This window comes from Gadus morhua, chromosome 6 (assembly GCF_902167405.1).
Source record: "Gadus morhua chromosome 6, gadMor3.0, whole genome shotgun sequence".
NCBI lineage: Eukaryota > Metazoa > Chordata > Actinopteri > Gadiformes > Gadidae > Gadus > Gadus morhua.
Window position 1 is genome coordinate 13,485,427 of NC_044053.1, and position 27,500 is coordinate 13,512,926.

The following is a 27,500-nucleotide window of genomic DNA, read 5'->3' on the forward strand; positions in this document are numbered from 1 at the left end:
AGAGAGAGAGAGAGAGAGAGAGAGAGAGAGAGAGAGAGAGAGAGAGAGAGAGAGAGAGAGAGAGAGAGAGAGAGAAAGTCAGGCTTTTGTCTGAGTATCATAAGCAGTATGATACGCAGGTAATAAAACAATACAATTACAACAAGAGAAATGTCTCAACCTGGATGCATAGCCTAGGAAATGCAATGGGAAACAGAGGAAGTTCATCAAGTGTATTATGTAGGCCTGTCAATATGTGAGCTGCTCCATGCCCAACCACTTTGACTTAGGAACAGGACCTCATGAATGTTAATTGCTGGTGGATTCATTATTGAGGTAATCTTGCCCCCAAAAAATACCTCTCCGAAAAACCTAGGGCTAGATCTTGTAGGGGCAACAAAAGGACACAGGGTTGTGTTAGAACCAAGATGATCTCATGGATTAGGTTTTAACTCCGGCATGAGATCACCGCGGGTCGATAGAGTCACGCAGTGTGTCTGTGTTTGGACTACCATGTGACATGAATAATAAAATACTATTAAAAAAGAACAGCTTCAAGCAGACAGGGCAAATGCGTCACACACATCAGCCTGGGGAACGGACAGCAACTCATCCCCTACACAAACACTCAGGACGAGCGCACACTCGCGCACGCACACGCATACACACTCGACTTCATAATAGCATTCCTTCTAACAGTTATTACAGTTGAGAGGACCATGAGCAAATAAAGTTGCAAAGTGTGTGAAGGGAGAGAGAGAGAGAGAGAGAGAGAGAGAGAGAGAGAGAGAGAGAGAGAGAGAGAGAGAGAGAGAGAGAGAGAGAGAGAGAGAGAGAGAGAGAGAGTGTGTGTGTGTGGTGAGTGTGGTGTGGTCGTGGTGTGGTCATGGTGTATTCGGTGGATCAGTTCCAGGTCTACCTGTGATGTGTCCAAGAAAAGGCTCCTTCTGAACTTCCCGCGCCGTATCTCCATTTCAAGGGCAGAGCCGCGGGCCACAGTCGCCCTTGTAGTTTGATTCCGGCAAAACATACTCTCCTTTGCGGAATCCACTCGCACCTTCTGATAAGTTTCGTTGTTTGAGTGGATGTTCAATTCGAAATTCAGTCCGCAAGTTCCAAACAGCTAAGCGCAAATAAACGTCCCACTCTCAGTCTTGGCAACAACAGTCCCACAGGATTTATCAACTTTGACTCTGATTCATCTGAAAGTTACCCCGGTAGACGCCGTCCGATCTCCGTTCTGCTCGTTCTCTTCAACGTCCACACACACTCAGGCGCTTGTGTTGACTGCCTGACATGGTGACACCAGACAGTAGTGCACGACCCAACTTCTGCTCCGGTTATGCGTCCAGAGACCTCTGCCGGTGGGGTACTTATTTGCAGCATAAGCGGCGCGGTGGGCTGTGCTGTTAACCATCTGATTGAGGTTGGGTTTAGTCGAAACAACAGTGAGCTCTATGATAACTTATTGATCCCTTCAAATTTTAAGATCCCAAAATCACTCAGCGTGTTTTTATTCTGAAATGTCAAAGTTATGAGGCTGAATAGTAGGCTATCATGAGCTTTTCATTAGTTATGCAATTAAAAATATATCAGTTTGGTGCATAATTTTTGGATTATTGATTTGGTTATGATTAGAATTTAAATGTAGAATACAATTTTAGGTGAAAATCATGCATGTTAACCTTCTCTGGCTTGCAGGTATGCCATTTCCAAACTCATCTTTATTTAAAAATAAGAAAATTCAGCTTTAATGGAATGCTATCGAGAGGGGGGTTTGGGGTATGGCACTGGAATGTCATTTTATTGACGAGCATTATAACCCACCCACTATGACGGACGGTACTGCAGGACTGCCCACGTCAGTCTGCCTGTTTTCATTGTAAATCAACCGAACTCGCTGTGTGTGGAATTCTGAGAGTTCAGAGGGTCACCCGGGATCGGTGTCACTGGCAAGAGTCGCGTCTACACCAGTCGCCTATAGAGCGGATTCTTATTCATATGGCTGTAACACAAGTCAAGACCGACCCCTGTGGTGGCGGAGGGCCACATGCACTCAAAAGAAAACTGAAAATATTGCAGCCGAATTGAAGGTTAACCATGATTTTATTCAGCCAAACCTTTGAGATAAGAGAAACAAAGGTCAAATTCACCTGGAGCAGCCCCTTCCTATCTGAATCAAGTAGTGGTCATTCAAGGACACCTATTGCTAACACTTGCGAAATAATTTCTATTTTTTAAATGAGACATGGTTGTGTTTCGTTGAGATGATTCATTACACAAACATAATTTCATTTTTTTTTTTTGCCTAATGTTGTCAGGCATTCTTCGAACATTGCAGCTTTCTGACTTTCAGCCTGCAGTAAAACCCTTTTGGTTTTGGCACAAGCATTTCAGTTTTATTCCAGTTACACACTGCTCTCCCTGTTGTCCTCATATTGGTCTACTTAAGCCACCCAAATCTAAATTTAGTACGTGTTTACACATACTGACTACCATTTCTTTGGGGTCACCGTGGATATACAAAAAACACTGATGCAATGAAAAGGTTTTTATGATAGTTGTGTTTTTTGTTGGGTCATATTGCAGACTCTGGCTCCTTTAAATATGTCCCAGGCCATCCGTACATGTTAAATCAAGTGGTGAATTATACAAGCCTATAATTCTCCCTATGAAACATGGTCCTCAGAAAAAACAGCTTTGCAGCACAAACTGAATATGCCTCAGAAAACAGAAAGACCGACATACTGCAGTAGTAACAGAGTAGTACTGCAGTAGTAACAGAATAGTACTGTCAGCCCAGCAGGTGGATACTCGCGTTGTATACATCTATAACCACTGCCCCTCATTTACATCAGGATGTTTGTGTTGATGATGGGAGTTACATTATAGACCACAGCCCCCTAGGTGTTGCAGCTCATGCAGTAATAAACACTTGGAGGAGTATCTCTTCCCTGGACGGCTCGGTGTGCTCATATAATGTTTACACATCAGCCACTGCGGGTCCAGAAGGGGTGGATCAACATATCAGAGAGCCCATGGTTTCCCACGCACGGCCTGGCCATCCTTCAACCCCGGGCTAGATCCTTATCACATCCGTGCGGGGTTTCTTTTGCGCAGACTTCAGCCAGCCAAAACAACTTTGTACTGGCTTTGATATTGGTTATTTCTAATCCTGGCTCTGGGTGCACAAGATACATTTCCTTTATGAACCGTATCAAAAAAACATCCTTCATGTACATATTGCATAAAAAGGGACTGTATTTCCGTCTTCACTCATACATACGCATGGCAAAACAGCCCAATGTGCCACGGATTAAGATGCGTCTGTTGAAATTGGAAGGAAAACGTCCACATTGGCGCCGTCACCGGGGGATATGAAACGTCAGCCACAGGCAGCTCATAAACAAGGGGGCCGCTCTTCACCAGGAGAGTGATGGGCCACAGAACAGCAGGAGGATGATCACATGGCCCCAACACAGGCACACCATCAGACTCTCACTTTACACTATACACATTCCTATTCCACTGTCCTTTGCCCTGGCTGTCTTACAGCAGAGCAGGGTAATGCCACCAGGGTAGAAACAGGGCGGTGGGAAGGGAAGCCAACCAAACCACTAGTACAAGAATGCATGCTTTGGACTCTTTTCTCGAGAACTGAAAACATTACAAATGGAGCAGAGCAACGCTGGCTCCCCTGGTTGTAATTACATGTGGTTGTCTCTGCTATAAATAAGCATGGATCCAATATACAGTGCCGTTCTCACCGTGCTGAAAATACAACTTGCGGAAATAGTACTTTAGACAAGTGAAGCGCATTACGTTTAGTATTGGAAATATGAAAGGATTATAGGATATTAAATCCCACGGTGAGTCGAAGTACGCCTACAGTTAAGGAATAACTTATTTGTACGAGTAAATTGGTCATACACTACATTCATCCATCTCTTCTTCAGGTTATTCCATGTGTTATCTCAGACTAATGATACATAAACAATTAAAGATATTTCCCTGTCAACTACAGGTAAATAAGTTCTATAGTCCATTCGTCACCAGACTGAGTCTTGAGTTCTTCTTTTGTCCCTACACCAGAACCCTAAGGCGATATGCACCAGTGCTGGGAATATAATATAATATCAAGGCATATGATGGATGTGGTCCTATATTGGGTAGAGGAGAGAACTCCTCAGGGGAGAGGGATGACATGAATGCTGGCCCTGTTCTGAGACCATCGCCTGAATTAACCATGTGCAAAGCACCAGAGGCACAGCACCATGACTAAGAACCGGCCTAAATCCAAACAGTCAACTGATATACGATGTAGATGTAAAGACATTTCCTCTTTTCTTGCAGATACCCTGGTCCTGGAACATAATGCACTGCTGCCACCCAAAGGATGTGCACTCTGGGAAGAGAGGCTTCTACTGGACAATGTCAGCCATAACAGGCAAATGCTGTAACTGCTCAGCATTCGGTTTACTAGAATAAGAGGTCTCCAATGGGCATTTATCGTTAATAAAATGCGCTATTAAACAAGGGCGCCACCTACCACAAAAAAAACCAAAAGCATTGAGCAGGAATGTTGGAAATCTAGCACTGTCGTTTAGCACCGAGCTACAAGAGAGGCAGGAAGGGGTTCATTAGTCAAACAGGAGACACAGCTTACCAAAACACTGTTAGGAAGCCTTTATTATACATATCATTTTTTTTTACAAAGCATACAAAAAAAGAAACCAACATTCATAATACAGTTTGTACAGTTAATTTTTCGACAGAGCCATCTGTGTAGGACTAAAGCGGCAGCATCAGTTACTTGTGGTTGGACTTCTTGCGTGGAGCAGATTCTTTTTGTGCTTGTTTCAACCCCTGGGAGAAAGGGAGAGAAAGCGTACGTCAGGGATCTTTTTTCCCCTCGAGACACAACAACCGCAACGTCAGTTTGTGAACAAGCACGGTTTAAATGCATTAGCTGAACAAATTCCCAGAACTGCCACAACTTCTTTAGAATAAGTTGAATGAATATAATCGTAACTGAATGTACCACCGTATAGAATACACTTTTTATCTAAAGAGACTTTAAGATACCTGCAAACAGAAAAGTCAAGTCAGTTGTTTTTTTTCCATACATTACAGTTAGGGCCACAAAAGGTTTCAGGCATTGGGGATTCAAACCAAGAACCTTTAAGCTGGGAATAAAACAACCAACCACCAAAACTATTCTGCTATCCCTACCTACTTAAAATAGGTAAAAGGGCCTATACTCTACCACAAGGTGTGATGTATGATTGATCGATCATGTCTGATGCCGGGTGTGATACGATGCACATTGACTGCCAAGTGTCATGTCCCTATAGGGACGATAATGGCTAGAAAATCGACATCCCACCCGGCGGTAAATAAGGGTCCATTAAAGTCATTGCACCTACCAGATAGTATCCTGTGTGGTAGCCGCTCATGTACCAGGAGATGAGCATGGCACCCAGGGCCTCGTCATTCTCCATGTCAGGGCTCATGGGTGGAGGGGGCGGGATCATCTAAGGAAGTGGGAAAATAAAACAAAAAACAACAGGAGAATGAGCTCAGAGGAAGTGAAACCGGAAGACAGACTCAGTCTGTGAACTTGTGTGGCGACTTTGGTAGAACAACAAATTTGGTAAAAGAGAGTTCTGTATACTGTATATAGATTCAAGAACACTGTGCCTTTATAAAATTTAAAAGGTGACTTATTTGCATCACAAAGAGATAATCGTGAGACTTACTGGGGGACCGCAGGGCATCATGGGGGGCCAGGCTGGAGGGACGGGGCCACTGGAGTGTTTACTTCCTCCCTTTCGGTGGAAAAATTATTTATCAAACATATGTTGTCTAATTTCATATCAACAAATTAATTAATTCATAAGGGAATTTAGGTTTTTCCGTGCAAGGTGGCCCGAGCCTCTTTCCTCTGACTAATTAAGGAATGGATGGTGTAAGGCTAACTGGTAGAGGAGTCCTTCTTACCGATTTGAAGCCTGGCATTGGGGGCGGGCCGAGGGGAAATCCAGGAAGACCAGGGGGCAACAGTGGAGGGGGTTCTCTGGGGGATTTGTATTTTGGGGGCTTGTTGTGTGCTTGCCGTCTGTGAGATTGAGGTGTGGTAGACCGGTCGCTCTCCTCTGTGGAAGATTCTGCTTCATTGACCTTCATTCGGGGCAAAGACAGAAAGAAAGAGCATATCGCTTGAATTCCAATGCACTCCTCTATACACCCACTGAATTCCATTAGTGTCTTCAGACAAATCGCCTCCATTAGAAGACTCAAATACACAATCATCTCTTTCATTTTAAATCTATATTAAAATGGCATCTTACATTTCCTCCAAGGTTGGTCGAAAAACAAAACCAACAATAACATGTCCAACAATGTCCTTTACTATACCTTAACACAAGTTTCTTCTTCGACCTCAGAGTTTTCCAAGAGCAAATCTTGAAGGCTTTGCTCCTCCTGATTGCCATAGTCTGTAAATAAAACTGTACAACTGCCCCTCTTCTTGTCTATGCCGCAAATTGTGGCAGCATACAGCTGGCCATCCTCTGACCAGTATGCACAGCAAGAGTCTCCAACCTGCCACTGTGGCACAACAAGTATGCACCGTTCAGTTATGTTAGAAGGATTAGGATAGAGTTTAGCCATAGAGGATTCATTGAGCTTTAGCGTACAGTAAAACCTCCAAAACGTAGACCAAGATCAATTATTTTTTATTGTGGACACACAACATTATCTAGCTCTTGGTCTAGAATAGGTTCAAGGTGGGATCTATAAAAGTTCTCGGTAAAGACTATGCTCAGGTTATAGTGACAGTTGGGTTGTTGAAGGTTTTATAAACAGATGTATATTTATTGACCAACCTCTTTGTCTGGGGGTGCATTACTCCTTTTCCTGCTGAGATCATTTTTGTTGCCCTTGCGCTTCTTTCCTGGGTGGTCTTTCTTGAAGGCCGGTGGGTCTTTTTCATCTTTAAGTGCAGTCTAGTAGATATTCAATTGCAAAATGAGCGTAAATATTTGAACACAAAATCCGAATTGAGATGTGAAGTTTGAAGTCATTCAATTCTCACGGACATCCATTCAGGTAACAGTAACACCATACCTTGAACGTCGCGACAGCCTTATCATATGCCTTTATCAGAGCAGTGTCATCCCATATGTCAGAATCATCACTCTGAAAATGAAAGGACAAAGATAAAACAAAATGTGCTACCAGCTCGCGTTGTCACAAGTCAGCCCAGGTCATCATGGCCAGGTGTCAATGGATGAGACCTCTGACCGAGTTTCTGATTTCATGTGACCAAACAGTCATAACTTATATTTGACGACGACATTCACCCTCGTTTAGACTTATAACAGATCTATAGTTTGGGGTCCATGCACATCGCAGTGTTAATAGCAATGTGTGTGTAGCCAGGCTAACACACTCCATGCTACTCTGTCACGTTAGAGTCACATCAAGGCTATGACTGATTTCTCACCTGCGCAGCTCCACGGGCGAAAACCACGTCCTCTCTCCTGTTCGCCATCGCAAACCACGAAGCTCTGTCTCCGCCGGTGAATACGTATTTCAAAAACTTGATGAACTGCTGCTACTTCTTGATGAACAATGTGCGTCGCATCAACGATGACGTCGCGTCAACTCGCGGGCCAAATGCGTGACGTATATATGGCGCGTCAGTTGGCAAGGCAACGCCGAGACAGCGACGGCATCTCTTCCGGCAGAGATCGGCGCTTTGCTTACATCGAACGCATTGTGTTTGATCGTACTTTATCCGTCGGCAGTTCGCCGTTCATGGTTGAATTGATACGATGACAGGTTCTTCCCTTGGCGCGTTGGGAGGGAAGGTCGTGTTGGCGTCCTCGAGCGACGAGGCTCAGCCGCCGAGAAACATCATCGACGGGTGAAGTTCACCTTCGTTTTCGCGTGATTTGGCAAAGTGTACACCGGTTTAATGTTGTGTAAACCGTTTGTACCGCTGTATGAATACGTTGTTTTCTTTTCTGTAGCAACGCCGAGACGTTCTGGTTGTCCACCGGGATGTTCCCGCAGGAGTTCATCGTCCGCCTGGCTGAGACCACGGGCATCGACCAAGTGACGATAGACAGCTATAACGGTACGCACGTCCCACTGCAGTCATGCCAGCCGACTCATCGAGATCGGCGGTCAAGCCAGCCGACCCAGTTTTTTGCCGTACCTGTATATACTAGCCATTACGTTAATAGCGTCTCAGAACTAGTTTAAAGTAAAAGCATTCGTCGGGTACATACAAAAAGACAGTCAATAAAAGCAAATACTATCAAAGGAAGTGTACGGCTGTTGTGGCATTTACTTTCAAAATAAAAGTCCACCAAACATTCCAATCTGAGACATATTACAAATCATTTTGGATTCGATTTAAAAGAAAATGCCCTGTTATTCCATGCTCATTTCACTTCAGGGTTATAGTTCACAACCCCATAGGGTCACCCAAGAAGTTCCAGAACATTCTGATGTGGAGTTTCAAAATAAAAGCCCACCAAAAATTCCAATATGAGACATATTACATATGATTTTGGATTCAATTTAAAAGAAAATGCCCTGTTATTTCAGGCTCATTTCACTTCATGGTTATAGTTCCCGACCCCATGGGGTCACGCAAGGAGTTTCAGAACATTCTGATGTGGAGTTTCAAAACAAAAGCCAACCAAAGTTTCCAATATGAGACATATTACATATGATTTTGGATTCAATTTAAAAGAAAATACCCTGTTATTTCAGGCTCATTTCACTTCATGGTTATAGTTCACGCCCCCATGGGGTCACGCAAGGAGTTTCAGAACATTCTGATGTGGAGTTTGTAATTAAAAGACAACCAAAGTTTCCAATATGAGACATATTACATATGATTTTGGATTCAATTTAAAAGAAAATGCCCTGTTATTTCAGGCTCATTTCACTTCTTGGTTATAGTTCACGACCCCATAGGGTCACCCAAGAAGTTTCAGAACATTCTGATGTGGAGTTTCAAAATAAAAGCCAACAAAGATTTCCAATATGAGACATGTTACATATGATTTTGGATTCAATTTAAAAGAAAATGCCCTGTTATTTCAGGCTCATTTCACTTCATGGTTATAGTTCAAGACCCCATGGGGTCACGCAAGAAGTTTCAGAACATTCTGATGTGGAGTTTCAAAATAAAAGCCAACCAAAATGTCCAATATGAGACATATCACATATGATTTTGGATTCACTTGAGGGTCATAGTTCACAACCCCATAGTGTCACCCAAGAAGTTTCAGGATTTTCTGATTTGTAGTTTCAAATTAAAAGCCCACTAGATTTTGAAATATGAGACATTTTAGACATGATTTTGGATTAAATTTAAAAGGAAACGCCCTGTTATTCCACACACTAGTGTAACCCGAGATTATTGAATCCAAAATCATATGTAATATGTCTCATATTGGAGATTCTGGTTGGCTTTTACTTTGAAACTCCACATCAGAATGTTCTGAAACTTCTTGCCTGACCCCATGGGGTCGTGAACTATAACCATGAAGTGAAATGAGCCTGAAATAACAGGGCATTTTCTTTTAAATTGAATCCAAAATCATATGTAATATGTCTCATATTGGAGATTTTGGTTGGCTTTTATTTTGAAACTCCACATCAGAATGTTCTGAAACTTCTTGGGTTACCCTATGGGGTTTTGAACTATAACCCTGAGGTGAAATGAGCCTGGAATAGCAGGGCATTTTCTTTTAAATCGAATCCAAAATCATGTTATATGTCTCATATTGGAATGTTTGGTGGGCTTTTATTTTGAAACTCCACATCAGAATGTTCTGAAACTTCTTGTGTGACCCCATGGGGTCTTAAACTATAACCCTGAAGTGAAATGAGCCTGAAATAACAGGGCATTTTCTTTTAAATTGAATCCAAAATCATATGTAATATGTCTCATATTGGAAACTTTGGTTGGCTTTTATTTTGAAACTCCACATCGGAATGTTCTGAAACGTCTTGCGTGACCCCATGGGATCTTGAACTATAACCCTGAAGTGAAATGAGCCTGAAATAACAGGGCATTTTCTTTTAAATTGAATCCAAAATCATATGTAATATGTCTCATATTGGAAACTTTGGTTGGCTTTTATTTTGAAACTCCACATCGGAATGTTCTGAAACTTCTTGCGTGACCCCATGGGGTCTTGAACTATAACCCTGAAGTGCAATGAGATTAAAATAACAGGGCATTTTCTTTTAAATTGAATCCAAAATCATATGTAATATGTCTCATATTGGAAACTTTGGTTGGCTTTTATTTTGAAACTCCACATCAGAATATTCTGAAACCTTTTGCGTGACCCCCTGGGGTCGTGAACTATAACCCTGAAGTGAAATGAGCCTGAAATAACAGGGCATTTTCTTTTAAATTGAATCCAAAATCATATGTAATATGTCTCATATTAGAGATTTTGGTTGGCTTTTACTTTGAAACTCCACATCAGAATGTTCTGAAACTTCTTGAGTGACCCCATGGGGTCTTGAACTATAACTCGGAAGTCAAATGAGCCTGAAATAACAGGGCATTTTCTTTTAAATTGAATCCAAAATCATATGTAATATGTCTCATATTGGAAACTTTGGTTGGCTTTTATTTTGAAACTCCACCTCAGAATGTTCTGAAACTTATTGCCTGACCCCATGGGGTTGTGAACTATAGCCTTGAATTGAAATGAGCCTGGAATAACAGGGCATTTTCTTTTAAATCGAATCCAAAATCATATTTAATATGTCTCATATTTGGTGGGCTTTTATTTTGAAACTCCACATCGGAATGTTCTGAAACTTCTTGCGTGACCCCATGCGGTCTTGAACTATAACCCTGAAGTGAAATGAGCCTGAAATAACAGGGCATTTTCTTTTAAATTGAATCCAAAATCATATGTAATATGTCTCATATTGGAAACTTTGGTTGGCTTTTATTTTGAAACTCCACATCAGAATGTTCTGAAACTTCTTGAGTGACCCCATGGGGTCTTGAACTATAACTCGGAAGTCAAATGAGCCTGAAATAACAGGGCATTTTCTTTTAAATTGAATCCAAAATCATATGTAATATGTCTCATATTGGAATGTTTGGTGGGCTTTTATTTTGAAACTCCACATCAGAATGTTCTGAAACTTCTTGCCTGACCCCATGGGGTTGTGAACTATAACCTTGAAGTGAAATGAGCCTGGAATAACAGGGCATTTTCTTTTAAATCGAATCCAAAATCATATGTAATATGTCTCATATTTGGTGGGCTTTTATTTTGAAACTACTCATCAGAATGTCCTGAAACTTCTTGGGTGACCCTATGGGTCTTGAGCTATCGCCCTGCAGTGAAATGAGCCTGGAATAACAGGGTATTTTCTTTTAAATCGTATCCAAAATCATATGTAATATATCTCATATTGGAATGTTTGGTGGGCTTCTATTTTGAAAGTAAATACCACAGCGGCCCTACACTTCCTTTGATAGTATTTGCTTTTATTGACTGTCTTTTTGTATGAACCCGACGAATGCTTTTATTTGAAACTAGTTCTGAGACACTATTACCATAATGGCTAGTATATACAGGTACGGCAAAAAACGGAGTCGGCTGGCTTGACCACCGATCTTGATGAGTCGGCTGGTTTGACCGCAGTCACGTCACACACACACACACACACACACACACACACACACACACACACACACACACACACACACACACACACACACACACACACACACACACACACACACACACACACACACACACACACACACATTCACGTTCACCCACTACAACCTGCCGATCTTCAATCAAAACAACATCAAGTAAGCGATGCCACAGCACGTTGACAAGTCCGTCCCGAGTCTCGAGGCGCCCATAGGCTTTATGGTTTATATGTTTGAAAGCCGTGACACACTCTTTTACCAGTTGGCCTGGAATACCACGCCTCGCAGTCATGGACCTATAAAGAAAGTCGTAGTCGTAGGCCTACCATGCTTGTTTACCACAACATTGAGAAGGGTCCCGTCTAAATCAGAGTCGCGCAGCGCTGCGTTCCGAACGTTGTGTAATCAAATACACCGGTATGGCGGTAGGTAGCGCTATATAAAAAAATCATATCCAAACGAAAATACACACAAACACATATTGACGCCGCAACACCATGGGGGCGGGGCAGGGGGCGTTAAAAAACGTCAGGCACCGTTATGAGGAACCGAAAAGTGCGTTCTTATTCGATCTCGTTACAACCGTTTACGTCGGAACCGGTTCCCTACTGGAACCGAGTTTCGGTGCTCAACCCTACCTGGGAACGCCTCGGGATCCCCCCGTCAGAGCTGGTCAATGTGGCCCGGGAAAGGGAAGTCTGGGGCCCCCTGCTTGAGCTGCTCCCCCCGCGACCCGACCCCGGATAAGCGGATGACGATGAGGATGAGGAGGACGTTTATTAATGATTTCACGATTAAGTGCTGTACAAAAGAGAGAGGAAAAAAAGCTTTAGACCATTTGATGATGTTCAACATCAGTACCTCATTAGATCACACATGTTTAGTGCTAACACCCGTCCTGAATAGCTTCTTCTTCTAAGTCATAAAGTGGTCAACACAACACAATATAGAGTTGTATGGGTTTAAGATAAGTCAGACCCTACAAGCATGGCCTCTTTGCTACTCCACCCAGGCCACGAGAGACCAAAGGTTTACCGCCCATTTCCGACATAGACTGAATTTTACCTGTATTTCATGAACCATATCCAGAGTGCAAGCTCCTCTACCTTGTGTCTCTGAATAAACCACACGTGGAACACGTTCCACTCTACGAGTCATATATAGGTCGAAACAACGATACCATAAAGGATTCAAATTACTTTTCATTAACGTCCGAAATATAAGGTCATTGCGGTCTGTCGTCACGATGCACAAGCCCTATGGCTACCTGACATATCTTATTGTGTACTGCCTTCTTTGGATGTTGTTATTTTCAGAATCACCGGTTCGCTGCCAGTGCCAGCAGGGTAATCATTCTAAGTGTAGATCTGTTATGCGTTAAATGGAAGCCCTAATTAGACCTAAATACATTATTATATGAGTAATGCTGTGCTATCTAACTTTGACACTTCTAAATATCCAATTACACATCAACTTCGCCCTTTCAGGAAATTTTTAGGCCTATCTGAGCAATTTCCCACAGATCCTGAGTTTTCATGCTTATATAATCATATTTTCTAATTACAACACACTGATAAGACGTATGTATGCTTGGTTCTGTGAGAATGTAACAAATATAGGATACATACTTTCCAAAGTTGTTGTTTTAAACTGCTGTTTCAAAAGATGGTGTTGTCCATCTCTAGGTGCTCAAGTGACTTTGGCGTAGTGACTCTGAGCAGGTGATGGATTGATGCCATGTACCTGCATAACAGGAGGCCTATTTTAAATAAAATACCTCATTAGGAGCATTTCTCCCCATGAAATGCTAAAATATAATGAAATATTCCATCTAATTAATGATAAAAGGTCAAACAGTTCAGTGTCCTTCATGAATTAATAATCAGATATTTGCTAACACAGTCTACAATTAAGGCGGGGTTGGTGACAATTAACAAAATACGAACAAGAAACTTTATAATGAGGTCAATGCAGCCGTAATTCCGTAGTCTTATTATTTTGCTCGAACAGTACTCAAACTGTATTTATTCTCTGCAAAGATTGTAAAGCCTATATTTTCATGCAATCATAGTTATCATAAATTATTGCATAACATGGTCTCTTAATCACTAATTACGTTTGGTCAGTCTTTCAAGAATGTATCTTGTGTTTTTTCTTTTGGTCAGTTAAGAGCCTGAAGATAGAAACAAACACATTGGATACCTTTCAAGACTTTCAATCTGTCGCAGAAACAGGTGAAAAAAAAAACCTTGTATTGACATTATATAAGTAATATATATTTTAACCTGTCAAAGAATAGAAATGCTGCAATAATCCTTTCATTGCAGAATTTGAACAAACCGAAGGTCAACTGCAATCAAATGCTATTTCAGTAAGTGTCCTTAACACAAATGACAGAAATGAGAGATCATAGATGTCATGGTGATGAAGCTTTTATGTCTTTCTTTCTTTCCAGCTAAAAGGAACCACTGCTTCCCATCTGCGGTTCATCATCACCTCGGGATACGATCCTTTTGTCTCAGTGCACAGGGTCAGCATTCAGACCTAGTCTTCCAGGGCCCAGCACTGGCAAGATGTCCTTTTCCAAAGTGTATAGGGGCCAGTTCAGTTATATTTTTGTATTTGTCAATGGCATGGCCAAGTGTGTCACATTGTGTCAAGCTCTTAAGGAAATTACTTTACAGACAGTCAGTTTGGAGAACTAGCATAATACATGTTGTATGTCTTTAATTATCTTGGAAATGCAGCCTGAGTTAAATGGATTAAATCAGTTAAATCAGCCGTATCGCCTACATCTTTCTTTTAAATTGCATTTTAAATATATCAACTTCAATCACTTTTGATTGAGGGACGATACCTATCGCTCAATTCTTTCTGTTTTGTCTTTTGCTCAAAAATTTTGGGATGCAGCTCTATCCAGTATTCGTAATGATGTTTACCTTCTGTACAGCTGCTCTCGTTAATTTCTCACTCTTATATGTCAGCTGCTCAAAATAAGCTATTCAGAATCAGATAAATGCTGGTATATTTATTTAAGAGAGCATACCGCATAATCTCTGACTGAGAGATGGAGATAATTAACTAATTAAGGAGGCAAGTTGAATCAGCCCATCCCCCCAACCCACCCTGTCCTCCCACCCTCTCTCTGGGGGACTTCGGAGAGAGGGGGGGGGGGGGGCAGGTGGTTTCAGAGCCAATGAGCTAGACAAAGGCACAGGTCTTGTACTCCTATGCACACACACACACACACACACACACACACACACACACACACACACACACACACACACACACACACACACACACACACACACACACACACACACACACACACAATGCCAGGAGTAGCATTGGTTAGCAGCAGAGCTATGGCACCCTAAGGGACTCCCTTCCCAATTACTCAGTTGACCATGGATCAGATTGGGGAGTTGCCTTCGCTGGATCCGCCGCTACAGCTCTGGTCTAGATGCGGGGCTCCAGGAGAAACCAATAAAACAATACGAAACACACAGCTTAATAACTTACCCCATACAATGGATTTGAGCTGCAATCTAGCATGTGATTCTTGTAGTGGTTGTCGGAAACACATAGAAAATGGATGATTTATTCTTGAGTCTTGGATAGCCCGTGAGTTAGAATATATATTACAATGTTAGGAGTAGGAAAAAGCATGTTTTTAGCAGAGCAGAGACAGTTGGATGCGTTCTGGTGTTAATGTTAATGTTCTGGCGGCCTGGGTTGGTGACTACTAAGGATCCTATTTGTGTACCAGGGGATATGTCCCGGGCCCAGTGCACGGCTAATTAATTCAGGCCCCTTTGTGCCCGCCTGTTTGCCGATCATCAAAATCCCAGCAGGGTGCCACGGCATTATTATCATGTCACTGCGGGACAGAGCTAAATCATCACCCAATCTCTTCTGATGGTCGAGCAGCTGTTGTCCAATCACACGGAGACATCTGCTGGCCCAAGACGGTGTGTGTTGAACCCAAGGGATACCGGCAAATGGAGAAAAGAAACCCAACCGAAAGCAAGAAAACCCATTCGGCCCCTCACCGTTTTTATCAACCACGCTTCAAACCCTTTTATTAAATCATTCGCACACACAATGACAATGACAATATGCATTGCAATAATGAGAAGTATCATCAGAACCACCGATCCGGCTGCTATTATTATTTACAGGTTTCGAAGCGGTTCAAGATTAAAACAGCATCAATGTTGCTGAAAATGAATGTTTTCCTTGAATTTATGTGTGCTTGTTGTTTTGACGAGAGCCTGTGTTTTAAGGCATCGAGAGTAGAAGTCATTGCTTCCATCTCTCTAACTGTCTTGTGTTAACGGCCACTTGGTGCGTCTGAGTTCTGCTTGGTATTCATCCAGCATCGCCATGCTTTTATTTGAATGACTAAATGGCAGACACTGACAATGGCCCTTAATTTGATTTCAGTTTGGATTGGAGTGCTGCTGGTACATATAAAGCTAAAGCTCACAAAAGCAAGATACGTGGTAATTAGCAAAAGCGGAAAAAAGGTGGTGTTTGTGTGCGTGTGTGTGTGTGTGTGTGCTGGAGTGGGCATCTGAGACCTTAGCCTGTATAAAATTAGGGGTTTGACAATTTATGTAACTGAAAACGCAACCTTGATGCATTAAAAACATTGAGGTTTATTTGAGACGTTATAAATAGTGGTTACTCGCACAGTGGTGTCATGAACACTATCAAGAAGTAGATCACAAAATAAACCATATTAAACAATCCATTTCGAAACACTATTCTCTGTTAAAGTTGACAGTAAGTCATTCATCTTCCTGTATGAATCACGGTGTGTTTTATCTAGCCCACTATAACATCCAGCCTTGTTTCACTGTGGAAGTGCGTTTGGAGAATACTTTTATCATCATATAAACCCAACAGGAGATTGACTTGTGCAAATGCCAAAGGAAGACATTTTTATCTTTACCTTCGAGTTGTACTTAAAACCAATGTTTTGGAGTCTTTTAATCTGCTTGTTTACTTCTAACTTTTAGTTATTCAGCGGTACCAGGGCCAAGAAATAATAATGCTTTTCAGCTCAAGTGCTTACGCAATGATGCTCCCAATTCTCTCTCTCTCTCTCTCTCTCTCTCTGTCTGTCTGTCTGTCTGTCTGTCTGTCTGTCTGTCTGTCTGTCTGTCTGTCTGTCTGTCTGTCTGTCTGTCTGTCTGTCTGTCTGTCTGTCTGCCTGCCTGTCTGCCTGTCTGTCTGTCTGTCTGTCTGCCTGTCTGTCTGTCTGTCACTCCCGCTCTCTCTCACTCTCTCTCTCTCTCTCTCTCTCTCTCTCTCTCTCTCTCTCTCTCTCTCTCTCTCTCTCTCTCTCTCTCTCTCTCTCTCTTCCAACACATTTTGTGCTGCAGTGATGAGCACCACAGATCACTGCATCATCTTTGCCTATAGCAACAAAGACAAGTCAAAGGTCAAGTCAACAACTCACAAACATGTCCTCTTCTCAGTGTGGACAACACAAAGTGCCTGCTGACTGAAAGGTGATCTCATATTTTCAGTATAAGAAAATGTTCAGTGGCATAATGAATTTATATTGAATCTTGGAAACACAATAACATCAGAAGTGATAATATCTGAAGTGAAATTTGCGACATTCCCTTTTTGTTTTTGCAGTATTACCTCAATTCTGATCACTCTCAAACACAGTGCAGTCATGGTATTTATTTTCATTCAGGAATTATTTAGTAATACATGAACACACATCCAGTGTGTGGACGTTTTCTCTAGTGATACACTCAGCCGTTTAATGTTAGGTGGAAATCCATACGTGTAGTGATCCATCCATCAAAGTGTGAGCTTTTAATATCCTTTGCTAAAAACACTTATATCATGTTGACAAAATCTATCAAAAAGTGAAAGAATGATGTATGTAATACCTAATACATTTTTCTATTTTATTCCTGAACTGACAGAAAGCCACTTTGTGATCGATTGTTTTAAACATTTTAAATGAAAACCTGATGGTCTTGTTCTATGTCTATCTGTTTTATTTCAGTATCATCTAAAAAATAAATATATTAAGATAGACTCATGTAAACATCTATTATTGTTACTATAATATCACAACCAGTGTAGCTCTACCAAATATCAGTTAGTTAATTACAGACTTGACCAAGCGACCTCATAGGCCTGTTTCATCCTGTTCATTTGTCATGCTGGCCCCAGAGTGAAGCTAGTTGATTATTGTGCTCATCATGTGTCACTGTGAGACATTAATCACACCATGGATAAATCATCAGCTGTGGCAGCTAATAAATGTTGTTTCTCATGACAAAATGATAAACGAAGAGTTACCCTTATGAAAAAAACGATTACAAGGGGAACGGGCAGCCATGTTTTTCTATTGATCTCTAAACAAAAGGAATGTATAATTTATGTTTTTTTGTTGCATTAACCTGAATTTGAATAGTACTTTCTTTTATGGACCTGAGGACTTAGTGCTAAATAAACAACAGAGGCATTGTGTTTTTACTGTCAAGCAAACGTGTTGACAGGTGAACTTCAGTAGATCAGTCGTTTGTGTCGTTGTATCTAGACTCGGTGTGTAACATCTGTTACCATACTGCATCAGTGTGACAACATCTAGGTGCCAGTGGATTAACCCCCCCCCCCCATGTGTCTCTCCTACCCCCCGCTCCCGCCCTGGCGTCACTCCCACACACGCACGCTCCTCAGATCTCTGTGGCGATCACATCGTCGTACGTCTGCAGCCCCGTGCAGTAAGGGGCGTCTATGTCCAGCTCGGTCCTGCTCTCCAGCTCGGCGCTCAGCTCCTTCAGGATACGCTCCAGGTCCAGGTTCTTCTTGTGCATCTGCAGGTAGTTGTTCTGCAGCTGCTTCTGGTAGCGGATCACCCTGTCCTTTTCCTTGTTCCATGTACGCCGCTCCTTCTCGAAGCTGCTGGCCAGACTCTCCCGAGACTCCACTTCCTCTCTGAGCTGTTTCTGCAGTCTCTCCACCTCTCTCTGGAGGGCGTCGGTGGTGCCTCCTCCTCCTCCTCCTCGTCCTCCTCCTCCTCCTCCTCCTCCTCCTCCTCCTCCACATCCTCCTCCTCCTCTAGTCCCCTCTGCGGCTTGCTCCGGGCTCTGCGAGCCCGTTTCATTGTCTAGATTCTGGGCCTGAGCTTCGAGTTTCAAACAGTGTTTCTGCCTTTGCTCTTTGGCTGAGGCCAGATCCTGCTTCATGCCCTGGATGTCTGTCTCCAGCCGGCCCACCTTCTCCCGCAGTAAGTCCGCCTCGTTCTTCTTGCGCTGGAGTTCATTTTGGCACACCTGAAACAAAAGAATTCAAGAACGATAAATATTCATACCGTGCTGCTCTGCGATGGACGTCAGACTATTTCTTTGCCCAATCAATGCGATGCATTAAAGCTTTACTGTGTGGCAGACGCTCAGCCAAAAGCTTTTTGCCTGTTCAATTGCTATGCTTAAAACTATGTCAACAAGCACGGGCTGATTGCTACCTCCTGGACTTCACCACATGGTGCACTTCATACAAAGATTTGTTGTCAGTGTTTGCGTCATCAAAGCCAGAACATGAACACAACTTTCCAACAAGAGGAAGCATTGAAACAAGCTCACCTCCACCTCAACGGTGCGAGAATGGATCTGGTCCTTGTCTTCGCTGCTGTGTCTCTCCAGCGCCTCTATTCGGCTCTTGCTCTCCTTCAGCGCGGACTTGAGGCTCACGATCTCGTTCAGCTTGTGGTTGACGTCCGTCTGTCTGTCTCGCAGCTGCTGCTTCAACAGCGAGATCTCCCCGGACTTCTGGCAAATCTGTATCATAGAAAGGAGGTTTGAGAAGAAAAGAGTGGAAAAACCAAACCAAAGGAATCTGCATTGACAATTGGTATCACACACACACGCGCATGCACGCTCATGCACACACACACACACACGTACTCACCTCCCATTGGATCTCCTCCAGCGTGGGCGCTAGCTGTGTGTTGGTGGTCTCGTAGGACCTCAGCCTCACCTCAGCCAGCTCCTTCTCCTGGGTCAGCTTAGCGATGTCCTCCTGAAGCCTCTCCTTCTCGGCCTGTGGTGATCAGATCAAAACATCTGTTAGATCGTCTCAATACACAGATTCTAACAGATACAGGCAGATACGTTAAAACCTTGTCAGACTTTGATAGACAACGTTTTCCCGGCAGATTGTACTTCTCTAAACACATTAGCTCACTCAGCTGTCCTGTTTCTCCTCACTCTGTTCATTTATATACTCGTGAATACACACTGAGGTGCATGCGGTCATCGATTGGTCTCGGCCCTGGGGGGGGGGGGGGGGGGGGGGGAATGGCGGGTGATGGTGATGCGGGGGCTGACCTGCAGCGTGGCGACCTGCTGCTGCAGGGCCTGGTGGTTCCTGGTGACTCTCTGGGACACCTGCCGCAGCTTGGTGGAGCAGCGCTGCTTCAGCCCCTCCATCTCGTCCGCGCAGTACCGCTGCCGCTCCTCAAACAGCTGGCACGTGTTCTCCTCCTTCTCCTCAAAGCTCACCTGCACGTTGAAACAGTATTCGTTTTTTTCGACATATATTAAAAACGACCCCCTCCCACCATTTGTATTTGTATTTGTGCTTTAATGGCATGTATATATATATATAACTCTGTAGCAGTGATGACCACATTCATGATAGTGGTATCATTTCAAATGCTACACCTTGCTGTTCATGTGGATATTATACATTAACAAATCCGTACGCTTGCGCTATAGGGGGTGATATTGAGGCAGGGTGCTGTGCAATAGGGGGTGATATTGAGGCAGGGTGCTGTGCTATAGGGGGTGCTATTGAGGCAGGGTGCCGTGCTATAGGGGGTGCTATTGAGGCAGGGTGCCGTGCTATAGGGGGTGCTATTGAGGCTGGGTGCCGTGCTATAGGGGGTGCTATTGAGGCTGGGTGCTGTTTTATAGGGGCTGATATTGAGGCAGGGTGCCGGTGCTGGGCTCAGACGCGGCGCGGCCTCTACCTGCAGGTCCTGCAGCTCCGACTCCCTCTCCAGCAGCCTCTGCTCCAGGCGCTCAATCAGCAGCTCATCCGTGTTGATGGGCGAGCGGCTGCCGGCCCCCGTCTCCGTCAGAGGGCCCGGGTCCTCCGTGGGGGGCCGCGCTCCGGAGTCGCCATTGGCCACAGCCGGTAGCCCTCCGTCGTTGTATCGGGGGCCCAGGTTAGCGCCGTTCACGCCGCACCACGGGGGGACGTTGGGAGGGGCCCCCTGATTGAGGGCGTGCCCCGACAGCGAGCCGTGGACAGTGAGGAACACGGCGGGGCCCGCGGCCGTGCTGACGCTCCCGCTGGTGCTGTGGGTGGGAAGGCTGGACATGGAGTTACGCCCCGAGTCGGAAAGGGTTCCTGCAATAAATAGACAGAATTGATTAAAATCTAAATGTCAGATTTTATTTATGTGTGTGTTTATGTGTTTGTGTGTGTGGTGTGTGCGTGCATGTGTGTGTGTGTTTGTGTGTGTGTGTGTGTGTGTGTGCAAGTGTCTGTCCGTGTGTGTGTGTGTATCACTGCATTTGTGTGTCCTTGTGTGCGTGTGTTTGTGTGTCCTTGTGTGCATGTGTCCTTGTGTGTGTGTGTGTGTGTGTGTGTGTGTTTGTGTGTGTGTGTGTGTGTGTCCTTGTGTGTGTGTGTGTGTGTGTGTGTGCGTGTGTGTGTGTGTGTGTGTGTGTCCTTGTGTGTGTGTGTGTGTGTGTGTGTGTGTGTGTGTGTGTGTGTGTGTGTGTGTGTGTGTGTGTGTGTGTGTATGTGTATGTTTGTGTTCTGTACCAGCTGGCCGTGGTGAGCGAGCAATGGTGGGCAAACATTAGCGAGGCGAGAGAGCCTTATATTGGCAGTACCTGAGAAGGTATCTTGTTTGTGTCTGTGGATGTCAGGGCTCTTCGTGGTCTCCCGGAGGCAGAGAGTGTCCGGGTTGTTCTGGCCCTGGGTTGCAGACAAGCTCCTAGGAACCCCCGACTCCGAGGCAGTGGGATGAATATATAACTTGGCAGCGGGCGCCTGGAAGAACGAAATGATGGACAGGTTGTGTTGTCTGTTATTATTGTGTTTTGGAGGCTGTTTTTGACCCTGGGTTGTGGGCTGTGAGTGTATTGTATGGAGGGTTTTGCTTGTCGTAATTGTTGTTTTTTGTATGCAAGTCGGAGGGTGACATTGTGATTGTAGGGTTATTTAGATGCATCCTGCGTGCTGATTGGCCGCCAGCACAGTGTGGAAAATGGCCCACCATGGATTTGATAGTATTATTTGTTTATATGGCATTTGAGTTGCGACCAAATCGCTGTATCTGGAGCCAAACATTCAGAATGGCCCTGAACTCTGACATAAAGGCTCATAATAGCTTGGAAATCCATCTCTCTTGAACAGGCCCAGTTCTCTTCTGTCAGTTTCGGCTACACGCATCCAAAATATGTGTTGTTTGTCAACAGTGAATATAACGCCTCTTGTAGATCTGCTGTATTCTGTCTTGACTGGCACTTCCCTGAAGCAGGGAAAATGGGGAATTTGAGGGTCTGTTTCACCCTGACAGTTATCAGAATATCGTACATTCAACCTCCTCATATCCCGTTAGGGCAACAAAACATGATATGAATGTAAGCATTTATAGTATTGTGAAACCCTTTTGGTAAAAGCGTCCTTTAAATGGCAATATTATATCAAATATTGATAGTCTTGCACAGGCAGAGTACATGATAGGATGAGCAGCGTTTAAACCTGACTGAAACTAGAGCCATTCATGAAAGGATATTCATCGACTCTTGTACGTGCTTGAAACAACGTGAACATTGGACAAATCTGCTGATGGACTAAGGGTGGACGACGTTGAGAAACGGCCCAAGATGCACCATGCTGTCATGGAAGACAAATCATTTAAATTATGAATTTATACTCATGTCTCAATCCAGGCTGTTGAGCTATGTCACATCCTATACATCCCTTTCCCTCTATTTGGCCCCCCCCCCCCCCCTTCCCTGAACCCCACATCCCTCCCATATGTGTTGTCGGGCGGAAGATGAATTGCCCCCACTGTTGTATTAACAATATGAACTGCTGCTAGAGTCCAAAAGCCCAGGCCTGTGAACTCAGCATTCCTTCTCACTGACTACACGATCGGGAAATCCGATGACTTTCACACTTTTTTCCTTCCTCTCCTCCTTCTCCTCCTCACATAGACCCCCCCCCCCCCCCCCCCCCCCCCACACACACACACACACACACACACACACACACACACACACACACACACACACACACCCCACCTCCGCTCTCCGCTCTCTCCTTTCTCTTCACCTCTTCTATTTTTTGTTTTGTTTGCCTTTTGACTGTCCCTGTTTTTTTTCCCGCTCTCCTGGGGAAATTATGGCCCATTGAAAAAGGGAAGCCTGGTGTTTGAGTACCCAGCTGTGTCAGAGCGATGACTTCTTAGAAGATCAATGCATTAGGAGGATATTAATCTGGGAGCAGGTTATTTATCACCGGCCGCGTTCAATGCTGCCGCTACCTATTTATCTCGCTCCCGAGGAAAAGTTGGAACGCAGCTACGAGGTTTGTTGTGGTGGAAAAGGCACTTTTCTTTTACTAACGGCGCCTTTTAGATTAGGCTGTGCAACATGTCAACCACATGCACTGAAAGAATTAGCATTGTAATATATACTCATAACATCACTGGGCGGACTATATGTCAAACTGAGATGAAGCAATTTTGGTTGTACTTTATTTCTTAACTGCATCCATACCTTAGAGAGATCAAAGAAATTTGGATTTAGGATGCATAAATATATATATATATATATGTATATATATATACTATGTACGTGTTATTAAAGAGCCAGTAGGGGTGAGGCATCGTACACAGCGTGCGCCTACAGGTACACTGTGGACTTAAACACTCTACAACACTGACAATATATTTAATACGTTTAAAGACCATGGTTATATAATAAGATGCTCTGTGTCATTGCTCATACATTAAAGGTTGTTGCGTGTTTGTTTATAGAGTGGGGGTGTCTGGTGCCTCTCTAGACAAGGTGTTTACCCTCTCCGCCTTCTTGCCCAACACTGGCAGCAGTTTCAGTGGCTGTCGCCCTTTGGATTCCCCACTGCCATCGTCTGTGGAGATGTGGTTGTCCATTGGTCCTACTCGCTGGTACACAGCCCTGGGTTTATGGCTTACCTACGAGGCAACCAGAGAAGACAGTATGTAAACAAAGTGTTTTTTTTCATTGGAGGGCTTTGCTCAACGGACATGAGTTGTAAGTCAACAAGGACTTTTAGCAGTGTGTCACCCGTCCCCTTATCTGAAAGTCATCCCAACTGTCATTCTCTGAGCATAGGCCCTACGACACATATCACCTTCACCGCTCGCTCCTTTGTTCTGAGTTTGGTTCGAGATAAGATAAAGATAGGATAGTAATTTATGGATCACAGATGGGGAATTCCACAGCGCTAGTTATGCGTTGCTTGTATTGATGTAACCTCACTGTAAAGGAGATTGATTCCAGAGCAGGACTTCCTCGCTACATCTTCGAGACGTTGTGACGTTTGGTGGGCTACTACTTAGTCCCTATTCATTCTTCCCCCTCCGCATGAGAGGAAATCGAATTGAAAAATGGAAATTCGGTGAGGTGTGAACTGGATACAGCTACAGCGCTTCAAGCCTGACATGATGTGTTTATCCTCCTGCCGGTGTAAATATCCCCCTTTTGATAGTGAATAAGTACTATTTTCGATTTCTATCATTCAAGGTTGAATCGAACTACAAACCCGTACAAAAACAAAGAAAATATCGCTACATTTTAAAAACCCTCCCAGACGTGCTTCTGACATGCATATTAATTCAGGGGGGGTCACCCCCCATCCTGCCTCCTTGCAATAACTTCATTACACAACTAACATGGCATATCTATTTGTAACATATATATATACGTTTCACGCCCACCTTGATGTAGAAGAAGTCTTCGCTCCGTCCCGACCTGGAATGAGAGAGGCCCTTAGCGGGGGGGCGCGTGGACGCACACGACGAGGACCCCTGACCGAGGCCGCAGTTCAGCAGGCCCTCAGACAGCAGGCTGCGGCCCCCCGCCCTCCGGGCCGGAGGGGGGTGGAGGTGGTGCTGGGGGTGGTGCTGGTGGCTCGCCCCCTTCTTTAGCTGGGGGTCCGACGCCTGGCAGTGTTTCTCCTGGACGCTGTTCCCGTTGACGAGGCTGCTGACGCTACCCATGGCGCTGCCGGCATAGGTGGAGGCATGGGGTGGGGGCCGGCGGCGTTGTGGGAGTACTGGGGGTGGTGGGGGTGGTGGGGGAGGTGGGGGTGGTGGTCTTGGGGGTGGAGGTCAGGTTATACCCACGGGAGCAGAGAACACGCTTCATGACCTCGGAGACCAGCTGCCACGGTTTTCATCTGCGGGATAAAGACATTGGAAGAAAGTAGGTTAGTAAGTCGGTAAGATGTATTTATATAGCAGTGTTCCCGGGCAATCGTCACCAAGGGTTTAACAAGGTTCAGACCACGCCTGAACGTATTGGGGACTGAAACACTGGGGGATGTTTCTCAGTAGAAAATGGGCCGGGCACATTGGTTCCCTAAGCGGTTTCTCTTGATTAGCGACATTTTATGACTCAAAGTTCAATATTATATATAAGGTCAGTTAGTATATGAGGTCAATGGTTGATGATTGCTCGATGTTTGCATGCAAAATATGCAGCCGCACAAGTTTTTTTTTTTTATAAGTTTAACCCGGTTAACTGAGTTAAAAAATAAGAAGGATTACTTTTTGAAAATATATTTGGAACATCATGAACATGTATCAAATAGTAATATCAGAGGAGGCCGACAATAACAGGTTTATATCTCATATTTGGTAAAAACATATTTTTTAATCTCACTTGCCCTGCAGCTCTGCAATACCTGCTTTGCTTCCCTAAGTTCTTTCCTTCAATGGGGTTAAGATGTTGTGAATATCTGTTTTTCTGTTTAAGCATGCATTCCTCAGGCAGGAGTGTACTCACACGTTAAGCAAACAGTGAGAGGAAGCCGTTGGCTCGCTGCCTGGCTTTGTGCAACAGAATTATAGCACAGCCGTTGGTCTTGACAAATAACTCTGTAGTTGCCCTTCCTCCAGACTGACTGGTAATCAGGTAATCACACTTGGCTCCACGATGGCCTCGCCAGGAAAGGACTGATACCACCCGCACCCTCCTTTTTCTGCCTTTGGCAAAATAAAAATAATATAAAACAACAAATCTTATTTTTAAATTATTGTTCCAATTGGTCGAATGATTGGCAGATTGCAGTTGAGAGATCTATGTGTTGGTGTCCAAATTGTTTTGTGTGTGTGTTTGTGTGTGTGTGTGTGGTGCGCGCATGTGTGTGTGAAAGTGTGCTTTGTGAGTGTGTATGTTTGTGTGTGTGTGTGTGAGTGCGTGTTTGTGTGTGTGTGTGTGTGTGTGTGTGTGTGTGTGTGTGGGTGGGGGGGGGGGGGGGGGGGGGGGGGTGGGGTGTGCTGGTGTGTTTCTACTATTGTTCACAATTTTGTAACATTACATTTGGAAGAATGATTGGCAGTTGAGAAAAATATGTGTTGGTGTCCAATCCTTTTTCTCTGATTGTATGTGTTGTTGTGCGTGTGTATGGTGTGTGTCCTTTCCTTCTTCTTCACAAATCAAAAGAAGATTAGTGAAGAAGAACACCCCCCCCCAATACACACACACACAAACACACACACACACACACACACACACACACCATGGCAGCCTCCTCCTTCCATAGAGAACTAGGAGCCCCAGACGCTATGCTGGGGATGATCTCCAACCCACTGGGGAAAAGTCCAGTGGGACAGGCCCCTCTCTCCAGAGCTACCCCAGTGGCAAAGAGCTCTAAAGTAGATAATAGCACCGGGTCCCCTCCCCAACCACCTGGTCCCGGGCCTGTGAGGGTTTTATAATGGGATCAGCCACAGAAAGGGCGCCGGGTCCAAAGTGCCGGCCATAATCGTACACATTTTGGCGGAAAATCACAGTTAGCCGGGAGCTAATCCATGCCTAATTGCCGTTTGCTTGGTCCTGTCAGGAGGACACGCATCCTCGTCAATGTCATCGAGTGTTTGGAATAGTTTGTGTGAGGAGCGAGATGTCAAGGGAGGAGGAGAAGGCGGAGGCGGGAACTTTCTCTTGTCACTTTTCATCACTCAGAAAGCGAAGATGATGCGTAAAATAATGCTAACATGAGATAGCGAAATGTAACGAGGACAATACGAACCCCCCCCCCCCCCCCCCCCTGGGGGGGGGTTTCGGGGCTGAAATAACAAGATCACATACTGGGGCTGAAATAACAAGATCACATACTGTATGCAGCGGTTTATCCCGTCTATTTATACACGGATTACACACCAGGAATTGAACCAACACCTAATTTTGCAATTCCCACCATAAGAGATGCAGTGTGCTGCAAAACTATAAGTCCTCAACTGCTGCCTGACAAAGTTGACAAAAGCATCAAACCGTGACGAATCGGTGGAAAACCTGAAGTTATGCCACTGTCTGCTGTCCTCAAATGATTCCCCCTCTCTCTCTGCCACAGGAGACCAGAGCTCCCCTTAAAACAATCCTCCCTCTCACGTTGACTCACTGTGATGTTCACCAGCAACACCACACAGACTGCAGTGCACAGAAAACAAAAGAAGAGCCCTACTTACTGCCCGGTCCTAAGCATCCATCCCCTCTGCTGCAGTCAGAGCCCGGCTTCCACTCCACACAAG

At 44.3% G+C, this 27,500-nt stretch overlaps 4 protein-coding genes across 9 annotated transcripts in view; 1 reads left to right on the forward strand and 3 right to left on the reverse strand.

Moving 5' to 3' along the window:
- The window catches only part of rtkna (rhotekin a), a 56,968-nt gene extending 55,665 nt beyond the window's left edge, over positions 1–1,303 (reverse strand). The window contains exon 1 of one of the 2 annotated variants that reach the window (XM_030358254.1): positions 899–1,009. In XM_030358254.1, coding sequence (XP_030214114.1) covers positions 899–1,009 — 111 coding nt within the window. Of the gene's footprint in view, positions 1–898 lie in introns of both variants that reach the window. The other variant, XM_030358255.1, reaches the window with a different exon arrangement.
- A 3,347-nt stretch (positions 1,304–4,650) lies between these two features.
- On the reverse strand, positions 4,651–7,676 carry smn1 (survival of motor neuron 1, telomeric). Of its 2 annotated transcripts, XM_030359262.1 has the most exons (8): positions 7,487–7,676; positions 7,108–7,179; positions 6,867–6,986; positions 6,397–6,588; positions 5,980–6,159; positions 5,739–5,807; positions 5,406–5,513; positions 4,651–4,845 (listed from the first exon to the last, which is right to left on the reverse strand). In XM_030359262.1, exons 1-8 carry the CDS (start codon positions 7,532–7,534, stop codon positions 4,789–4,791), a joined length of 846 nt encoding a protein of 281 aa, XP_030215122.1. In that variant the 5' UTR covers positions 7,535–7,676; the 3' UTR covers positions 4,651–4,788. The 2 variants fall into 2 exon arrangements, with proteins under 2 accessions (XP_030215122.1, XP_030215123.1); XM_030359263.1 differs by lacking the exon at positions 6,397–6,588.
- A 2-nt stretch (positions 7,677–7,678) lies between these two features.
- Positions 7,679–14,482, forward strand: hspb11 (heat shock protein, alpha-crystallin-related, b11). The gene is made up of 5 exons (XM_030359264.1): positions 7,679–7,909; positions 8,016–8,122; positions 13,867–13,935; positions 14,029–14,072; positions 14,157–14,482. The coding sequence occupies exons 1-5, from the start codon at positions 7,818–7,820 to the stop codon at positions 14,247–14,249; spliced, it is 405 nt and encodes a 134-aa protein (XP_030215124.1). The 5' UTR covers positions 7,679–7,817; the 3' UTR covers positions 14,250–14,482.
- Positions 14,483–17,253: 2,771 nt separating this feature from the next.
- The window catches only part of lzts1 (leucine zipper, putative tumor suppressor 1), a 19,926-nt gene continuing 9,679 nt past the window's right edge, over positions 17,254–27,500 (reverse strand). Inside the window, exons 1-10 of one of the 4 annotated variants that reach the window (XM_030359229.1) lie at positions 27,438–27,500; positions 25,753–25,952; positions 24,684–25,144; positions 23,781–23,918; positions 21,586–21,745; positions 20,712–21,094; positions 20,068–20,241; positions 19,649–19,780; positions 19,324–19,518; positions 17,254–19,014 (exon numbers count right to left, since the gene is read on the reverse strand). The exon at positions 27,438–27,500 is cut by the window's right edge and continues 283 nt beyond it. In XM_030359229.1, the coding sequence (XP_030215089.1) occupies positions 18,415–19,014; positions 19,324–19,518; positions 19,649–19,780; positions 20,068–20,241; positions 20,712–21,094; positions 21,586–21,745; positions 23,781–23,918; positions 24,684–24,965 (2,064 nt within the window). In that variant the 5' untranslated portion in view covers positions 24,966–25,144; positions 25,753–25,952; positions 27,438–27,500 and the 3' untranslated portion in view covers positions 17,254–18,414. The remainder of the gene's footprint in view (positions 19,015–19,323; positions 19,519–19,648; positions 19,781–20,067; positions 20,242–20,711; positions 21,095–21,585; positions 21,746–23,780; positions 23,919–24,683; positions 25,145–25,752; positions 25,953–27,437) is intronic. The other 3 variants (XM_030359228.1, XM_030359231.1, XM_030359232.1) reach the window with 3 other exon arrangements.

What these genes read in the sequence shown, in the direction of transcription:
- smn1 (XM_030359262.1), bottom strand. Translation starts at nt 7,534, where the DNA reads ATGGCGAACAGGAGAGAGGACGTGGTTTTCGCCCGTGGAGCTGCGCAG. An exon ending in ATGCACCCCCAGACAAAGAG is followed by an intron (nt 6,589 to 6,866) that starts GTTGGTCAATAA and finishes GTTGTGCCACAG; the next exon opens with TGGCAGGTTGGAGACTCTTG. An exon ending in CAATGCCAGGCTTCAAATCG is followed by an intron (nt 5,808 to 5,979) that starts GTAAGAAGGACT and finishes TTCCACCGAAAG; the next exon opens with GGAGGAAGTAAACACTCCAG.
- hspb11 (XM_030359264.1), top strand. Translation starts at nt 7,818, where the DNA reads ATGACAGGTTCTTCCCTTGGCGCGTTGGGAGGGAAGGTCGTGTTGGCG. An exon ending in GACGATAGACAGCTATAACG is followed by an intron (nt 8,123 to 13,866) that starts GTACGCACGTCC and finishes TCTTTTGGTCAG; the next exon opens with TTAAGAGCCTGAAGATAGAA. An exon ending in TGCAATCAAATGCTATTTCA is followed by an intron (nt 14,073 to 14,156) that starts GTAAGTGTCCTT and finishes CTTTCTTTCCAG; the next exon opens with CTAAAAGGAACCACTGCTTC.